The sequence below is a fragment of the Notolabrus celidotus genome, chromosome 16 (genome assembly GCF_009762535.1).
Source record: "Notolabrus celidotus isolate fNotCel1 chromosome 16, fNotCel1.pri, whole genome shotgun sequence".
Taxonomy (NCBI): Eukaryota; Metazoa; Chordata; class Actinopteri; order Labriformes; family Labridae; genus Notolabrus; species Notolabrus celidotus.
In genome coordinates, this window is record NC_048287.1 from 31,727,072 (window position 1) to 31,735,407 (window position 8,336).

The window sequence follows — 8,336 nt, forward strand, 5'->3', positions numbered from 1 at the left end:
GTCATGTTATCGAGTCGAAATTTAACTTTTTAGTCAATTGGCAAATATTTAATACTCGTCTCTAACATGTTGACTAGAGATTCTCTCACACGAGTATAGTTAGAACGAAAGATTGAGTTTATATTACCTTCACCGATAGATTTAAATTTGTGCAGCACAAGTATTTCAACAATCAAGATTAAGTTCTTTAAGTCACAGGAATACACTTCAGCAAAAAATAAGCTGCATCATAAAACCTCGATAATCATTAAAAAGTAATAGTGCTCAAGATGCCATAAAAGCAATTTAACAGCTGTTTATGTATTTGATTTATACAAACAAAGTATCCAAAGTAACTCCACAAAAAAGTGACAAATTATGATCGCAGAGCAAAACTGCGAAAGCCTTTTAAAAAACCTGATCACTTCATACACATAAGTGACTGTTTCACACACAGTAAATGTTAAAGCATCAAGTGGTTTTGAGTTTAAAATCTTACATAGCTCAAAAACAAAAGACATAACACTCAATGAAGAGGAGTTAAACACAGTTTCAGATTATCACACCTCTTAATCCAGATTCAAACCTGATGTTCATCTACTTTCAATAATTGTTCCAGTGTCTTCAGAAAATGTTCACTACAAATTAGGATAAGTGTTTTCAAGTTTATAATTTACATTTAAGCAAATTTAACATGATTGTTTTCACGTCTGTTTTTTTTTAGTTCGTTTTTTCAGATCGCCACAAACTGACGACGGACGACAAATAGGTTCAGAATAAAGCACTATTTTTCTCTCCTGATTGTTCACAGTAATGTGACGTGTGCTTAGATATGTTTTATAGGGGTGAGATTAAGTAAAAGCATGAACAACGCCAAACGGCATCCTTCAAAAGTGCTGTTAAATCTAAACCTTACAGCCGTTTATATTTTTAAAGCGCTCGTTTCCACTCAAAGCTCAATAACTGGTTTGTATAATTCTTTACGCAGACGATACACCGTTCTATCTGCAATCATCCTAAATGCTAAAAAAAAACATTCTGAAGAAAATAAACTGCGCTTTTTGAAAGCACATTCAAACCTCTTTTTAATCTAGAGTAGATCTAAACCTGACTTAAACCAATTATTTTTTCCAACAGCCTCATATCAATGTTGTTTTTTAAATGTAGCTGATTATTATTCGTTCATTTCTCACGTCTTTGTCTTAACTGTCACATTTCCAAGTTTTTTGCACTTATGTTAAATCGGTTTGATCTACATGAAACACAAAAGACGTGTTTTCACTGAAAAACTCTCTCATATATATAACAAGATATAACTTTAAATGGCTTATGATATGATTAGCATCATTATATTTGTTATTATCATCAACATTATTATTATTTTCATCAGTCAATATCCTCTATATCCTGCCCGGAGAGACCGACGGCAGGACATCCACCTCAGCTTTGAGTCGTAGGTAAAGAGATTTGTACTGTTCTATAATAATAATAATAAGATAACATGCTTCTATCACCTGATTCTAAGATTATGATTCTTTATACATGCTGTATTAAAAGCTTGAACACATTTCCCCTGGCTCAACCATCATACTAGCGAGAATTAGCTTTTATTTTAAGGCACATAAAGTTCTAGTCCAGGCTTTTCTTGAACCAGTCTAAGACCCTCAAGCCAAACTGAAGCAGACTGCGCTTCCTCTGTCAGGGCGCCTGTCCTCTGAGACAACCTGCCTGAAGGAATTAGACTCCAAGAAAATCTGTCTCAACTTTTAAATCCCTTAAAAAGTTTAATTATTTCTAACATGAGTCACTCTGTGAAGGGTTGAATTTCCTGCGTCCTGATAATATTTTCCTGAATCACTGATTGCCTCATTATTTTGCTTTGTGTGTTTTACTATCGCTGGATTGTTGTATGTGAGGCACACAGTTTTTAACTTCCTTCACAGCATCCAGTTCAATGCTACTTCAATTTTCAACTTCTCATATTTCTTGTAAGTTGTTTATTTCTCGTCGCCCATCAAGGCGAGGATGTCTTCACCCTGCTCGTTTCAGACAAGCACAGGAACTATTTCCTGATCTCTTATTGACAAAGAGCTCCAATGGTTTACTACCTGAAGCCTTTTTTTTTTATAGCTTGAGCTCAAATAGCGTTTCTGGACAACTTCAGTTTTTCAGGCAGGGATTTCAATTTGATAATTTTTTGGTTGATGTTGATTTCCAAATTCCCCTTTGGCATCACCAGTCTTCACAGTAAAACTGCTTCAGATCAGTTTCCCTCAGCACTCCCCGTCAGACTCTGGGACTCAGGACTGGAGCCATTTTTGCCACTGTTGGCTGCAGGAATAAACAAAGGTATTATTATAAAACCAAGAGCAATGTCACACTTTCAAAGTGTAAACCTGTTCTGTGCAGATTTCAAACAACAAAGTTACTTACAGGAAAGACCAGAGTCACTGCCACTGTCAGATCCTACAGTCAGAAAAAACAATGTCATTATTACAGTAACGGTATAACTTAATCGGTCTTTTGGCAAACTCTGGGACTGTTCAGCAGAAATGCAAAAAGACTTACCTTTACTGAGAGGTTGATATTGAGTGCTGGCGGTGCTGGTGGTGCTGGTTTTATGGACTACAAACACAAAAACAAAGACACAGGAAACATTAGGACCCACTCTTGAAACCTGATGTTTTATAGGCACGTTTCAGAGTTCATGACTCGTTACAAGCTTTTAATTTACTCAATGAAAAGAAAACATATTGACTTACTGAAGTTCATTAAAAATATTTCACATAAAATACATCAGTCCAAGAAGTTTGAATACTTACTGGGATCAGTTGAGACCGTTTGTAGAGATGAACCTGTTGAGAAACACACTAACATTAGGAAACACAAAGGAGCAGCCCACTTTGATTCAAACAGACTTCAACAGAAGTACATCACTCACCTTGTGAGGAGGGGGCACGTTTGGAGCCTGTTAATAAAAGACACAATGATCAAAGACTGTTATTGATCATGGATGGATCAACATCACGGTCTTAATCTGCATTGAGCTTCTCTTTGTTTTTACGCTGGTTGAAGTTTTAAGGTATCAAACTGACTCCTGCAAGTCATGTGGGACTTTCAGTTAAGGATTAACAGGACTGCTATCTGATGTGACCTCTGGACGGCTCATAGAGTCCATCATAAAATAATAACAGACCTTTGCACCTCATAACCAACAGTTTCATACAGGTGCATCATATCATCCAAAAGGAGTGTGTGGTTTATAACTGGTATAAAACACTATACTGAACAGAGTCTGCGTCATGTACTTCTTTCTTCCTAGAAAAGTTTCATCCTCCAATTTCTTTCTTTCAGCCTAATACGAGACAAAACTTCAAATCCTCTTTACAGGTATCGCTGGACAAAATCACTTACCAAAAACACCTTTTTTGTAAAGGACAGCCCCCACGATGACCCCAATCAGGAGCAGAACCCCTGCAACTTCCCCAGCGATGATCCCTGTAGAGCTGCCGTCCTCTGGAGGAGGAAGGATGCGATCTAAAACATAAAAACACTCTTGTTACTTTCAGTTTACTTTCAACAGTATTTCTCTTTTCAATCTCTTTAATAAACACTGTGGAAATGGAGAAGTGTTATAACGGCTGCACACAGTCTGCGGTGCTTTTGGTGCCCCCTGTGGACAAAGCAGGGACTTTTCTTTAGGATGAATCTGCATCATGATGTAACTGTAGTGAATCTAAGACACGTTAATCACAAGAGAATCAAAATAAATCTGGTTTCTTTTCCCGGTTCAAACTGTTGAAGTTAGCCGGAGTGAAGCCTCTGTGTTACTTACTATTTACAGTGAAACTGAGACTTACTAGAAACACATGAACAGGTGCTTCTTCGGGGGATGTGTGTTTATAATTTCCCTTCTCTTCTGATCTGAACACACGGTCACTTCTGGAGTCGCACAGTGTAAACACCGCAGCACACAGGTTAGATATTTAGTCTCAGCAGTGACCTACCCCAAGTCTTTGAAACGCTGTAGCCGGATGCTATGTGAGTCACTTCACAGGTGTAATCCACCAAGTCATTCCTCCCAACCTCGATGCTGTCTCTCCTCTGGTAGGTTTCATCGCTGTTTGGTACAGAGCCTGTGCTCTTCACTCCGTCTTCGCGTTTTAGAATGCGATCCTTCCTTCTGATAAACATCTCGATGTCTTTTGGGAGGAAACCTGTGGCCAGGCACGTCAAAGCTACGTTCGTCTTGACGTTGCAGTTCTTTGCAAACACATGAACCTTTGGTGCCTCTGCAAAGAGAAACAGTAAAGTGAGTTCACATTTGATCTACAGCTGCAACGGAAAAATCCCACACAGAGTAAGGATGCAAAACTAAAGACTTGTAATGTGTGAAAACGTAAACGTTTGCAGCTTTCTCTGGCAGTGACGTGTCGTTGGCATGACCTCACATGATCTGAGTCAATCAAACATTTAAAATTAAAAACACTGAAAGATGTCCCGTCATACATACTGGCTTCTTCAAGCTGCTTTTTTCCGTAATTTACGAACTTGCTCAGCCAATCCATACACTCCTTCTCCAGGTAGCCTTTGGTGTATTCTTTTAGGACCTGGACGTTATCCCACTTCCTCTTGGTTTGTTCTGCCGCAACAGTCGGTGCGACCCAGACTCCATTTGAATCATCGAAGGACAGAAAGTCGTTTCCATCGTAGCTGTACATATCCATGCCACTGATGAACTTCAGGGTGCCGCCAGGCTGAGTTTCACCCTTACAGCCGTGCATCCACTGAAGGGTGTGGATGTCTGAAGGTGAGAGCAGGATGGTGACACAAACACAGAAATGGAAAACTTCACTATAGTTACTTTCTATCACAGAAGATCTATGAGTTATATATTCATCCTCTCATGTTTCCAGTTGATAGATTTATTGTAATAGTTGAGTAAGTCGTCCTTTGAATGATCGCTCACGTTACTCACCCGAGTCGTTCTGCCTCAGCCGAGTCTTCAGGATATCGATGTTGACTTTGAACCACTGCTGCTTGCTCTGGCGGGACTGCGTGCCTTTCTCCCAATAATCTGCAGCCAGTCGCTCCTTCATCCAGTCCTGTTTCGGGACTTTCTTCTGGTGGTCACTGTCAAAGTAGTCAATCATCCTGTCGTCCAGCAGACCCATGGCAGTGAATTCATGGATGCCAGGGAGCCCCATAGGTTTGGAGAGGGACGTGTAGATGTATGTGAGGCTATGCATCTCTGAGACACACATGGGAAGAAAGAAAGATATTTAACAACAAGGCAGAGAAACACCAGAGTTATGCCTATCCCTGAACGATTATGGGATGATTTAAACTCTAATAAAACATGAGAAATCAGATTTTTTGCTTAAAAAAGCAACAAAAACTAAAAAACATTTGCTGCTTCCAGCTCCTCACACAAGTTATTCTTTTTTTGGGTTTGACTGGTTTGCGCCCTGCTGTAAAAGGGAACAGCTTTGTTTATGAGCTCCCTTTGACTGATCTCTTGATGTCAGAGATATCTTAACAATGTGGTCCATCCACACCAGTAAGCCAATAAACAAGGCGGGGCATGGAGCCGAAGTAATAAACACATTAGTCAGCACGACATTTTTATATCTCTGATGAAGAGAAGTTTTAATCAGAAAGTGTTTGACTGTTCATTAAAGCAGGGGTTCCCAAACTCTTCAGCCCATGACCACCAAAAAATATAGGTGCCAAAGATTTGTGACCCCAAAAATATAGGAGCCAGACTCGTGACCCCCAAAATATAGGAGCAAGACTCGTGACCCCCAAAATATAGGAGCCAAAGACTCGTGACCCCCAAAAATATAGGAGCCAGACTCGTGGCCCCCAAAATATAAGAGCCAGACTCGTGACCCCCAAAATATAGGTGCCAAAGACTCGTGACCCCCAAAATATAGGTGCCAAAGACTCGTGACCCCAAAATATAGGAGCCAGACTCGTGACCCCCAAAATATAGGAGCCAAAGACTCGTGACCCCCAAAAATATAGGAGCCAGACTCGTGACCCCCAAAATATAAGAGCCAGACTCGTGACCCCCAAAATATAGGTGCCAAAGACTCGTGACCCCCAAAATATAAGTGCCAAAGACTCGTGACCCCCAAAATATAGGTGCCAAAGACTCGTGACCCCCAAAAATATAGGTGCCAGACTCGTGACCCCAAAAATATAGGTGCCAAAGACTCGTGACCCCCAAAATATAGGAGCCAGACTCGTGACCCCCAAAATATAGGTGCCAAAGACTCGTGACCCCCAAAATATAGGTGCCAAAGACTCGTGACCCCCAAAATATAGGAGCCAGACTCGTGACCCCCAAAATATAAGAGCCAGACTCGTGACCCCCAAAATATAAGAGCCAGACTCGTGACCCCCAAAATATAAGAGCCAGACTCGTGACCCCCAAAATATAGGTGCCAAAGACTCTTGACCCCCAAAATATAGGTGCCAGACTCGTGATCCCCAAAGATATAAGTGCCAAAGACGCATGACCCCCAAAAATATAGGTGCCAGACTCGTGACCCCCAAAATATAGTTGCCAGACTTGTGACCCCCAAAATATAGGAGCCAGACTCGTGACCCCCAAAAATATAGGTGCCAAAAACTCATGTCACCAAAAATATAGGAGCCAAAGACTTCCGACACCCAAAAATGTAGGTCTGCAGAAAATTAGCCTAGCATGTTAGCCTTTTTCTTGTGCTTATGATAATTAACCTGCTGCTACTAATACTTTAGTTAATTAGCTGTTAACTAAAGCTAACCTTAGGAGTCATCTGGCAACAAAAAATTGAGGAACTAATGAAAAAAATTGTATTTGCAAGGTTTGATTTCAAATTTGATTTCTATTTTTGTTTATATTTTACAATAACCCCTGCATTAAAGGAACAATATTGTAAAATGTCTCAACTTAAATTAAATTAATATTGTTTACAGCTGTTCATATGAGTTGATAAAGGTATATTTGATACACTTTCATAAGCACTAAAAAACCTCTAATCAATGCACTTGTGTCTAATATAATAGGTTCATTTCATCAACCCTGGACACAAATTTATGATGTTAATCCCATTTACGACACAACTTCTTAGCGCAAAGCATTTGGTAGTAAGTTAAGTTGCTTTCCCGATTTAATCTTAAAATGTTACAATTGTATTTTTTTATTTTCATAATTTAACCCTCCTGTAATGTTCCTTTCTCTGGAACAGCAATATTATTCCTGGGTCAATTTGACCTGGGGTCTATACAATTATTACTATTATTACTATTATAATTATTATTATTATTATTGTTATTATTATTATTATAAAGTGTCAGAACCACAAGAAATCTACATTGGTGTTCTCTAATTCTCACAGATCATGGTTCAATGAGGATAACTCACTAATTTTTTATTAAATTAATGTTAAAAGTTATTTTTTAATATACATTGTAAAGCCCTAAATATAAGTACAATAGTTTTACATGACAGATTATTGTTTACTTTATTTTACATTTTGAATTTTTATAAAGTGATGTTGATAAATTAACACCTCTGGTTTATAAGGCCTGTCTTTCCTCAATAGACTTTAAAAAGGGGTTAATTTGACCCTCAACATAACAGGAGGGTTAATGTTAAACTATATCATCATCAGAAGGCAGAAAGTTGCTTCCTGCTTTGAAATATACCCGACGCCATTTTGTCCCATTAAGTTTGATAAAGATCTATTTTAAGAAGTCTTTGTTTTTTTTCTTCTTTTATGTTTTGTAATTTTAGGAATTGTGTAACATTTCAAATTGTAAAAACAACCAAAGTGATTAAAAAAGACTAAACGTGTAAACAAAGACAAAAATTAAACAGACGTCACAACTTCTCCGTTTTTACTTTCGCTTTTGAAAAAGACACAAAAACGTGTGAAATAAGTCAAACTCACCGCTGTGAGCCATCACTGCTGTCCCCAGAAGGACCAGGACTGCCAGTAAAGACATCTTCTCCTCGAATGTGACTCCCTCCTTCACTCAGAAACTCGTATTTTCACCAGCAGCAGCTCCTGGTCTGTGTCGAACTCGCATCGAGGGCTGGACTGTTGTTTCCTGCTTCTGTCTCCTGTGTGGTTCTGATGGTGCGTTCAAGCACACTCGGAATGTAGAACTCTACAACGTTAAGGCACCAAACACTATTATAAAACTTTTCATTGACACTTTACTTGCTTTTATGTTTTATTTAACTTTGTCTTGAATTTATTTATTTGTTATTATTATCACTACATCTATTTGTAAGAGATAAGATAAGATAAGATATGGCATTATAATGCATAATATACTGTATTATAATTATCTTTGCCATA

The 8,336-nt window shown here is 38.7% G+C and overlaps 1 protein-coding gene across 1 annotated transcript; it reads right to left on the bottom strand.

The window, feature by feature from the left end:
* Positions 1 to 1,801: 1,801 nt before the first annotated feature.
* On the bottom strand, positions 1,802 to 8,086 carry LOC117828299 (H-2 class I histocompatibility antigen, Q10 alpha chain-like). Its single transcript, XM_034705339.1, has 10 exons — positions 7,923 to 8,086; positions 4,958 to 5,230; positions 4,493 to 4,783; positions 3,987 to 4,271; positions 3,394 to 3,516; positions 2,921 to 2,947; positions 2,802 to 2,834; positions 2,548 to 2,604; positions 2,413 to 2,445; positions 1,802 to 2,310 (listed from the first exon to the last, which is right to left on the bottom strand). The coding sequence occupies exons 1-10, from the start codon at positions 7,975 to 7,977 to the stop codon at positions 2,243 to 2,245; spliced, it is 1,245 nt and encodes a 414-aa protein (XP_034561230.1). The 5' UTR covers positions 7,978 to 8,086; the 3' UTR covers positions 1,802 to 2,242.
* Between the last annotated feature and the right edge of the window lie 250 nt (positions 8,087 to 8,336).

Excerpts from the sequence above, each read along its gene's own strand:
- LOC117828299 (XM_034705339.1), bottom strand. The coding sequence starts at position 7,977 with ATGTCTTTACTGGCAGTCCTGGTCCTTCTGGGGACAGCAGTGATGGCT. Across the intron at positions 2,835-2,920 it reads ACGTGCCCCCTCCTCACAAG|GTTCATCTCTACAAACGGTC; the intron begins GTGAGTGATGTA and ends GTTTCTCAACAG. Across the intron at positions 2,605-2,801 it reads AACGGTCTCAACTGATCCCA|TCCATAAAACCAGCACCACC; the intron begins GTAAGTATTCAA and ends TTGTGTTTGTAG.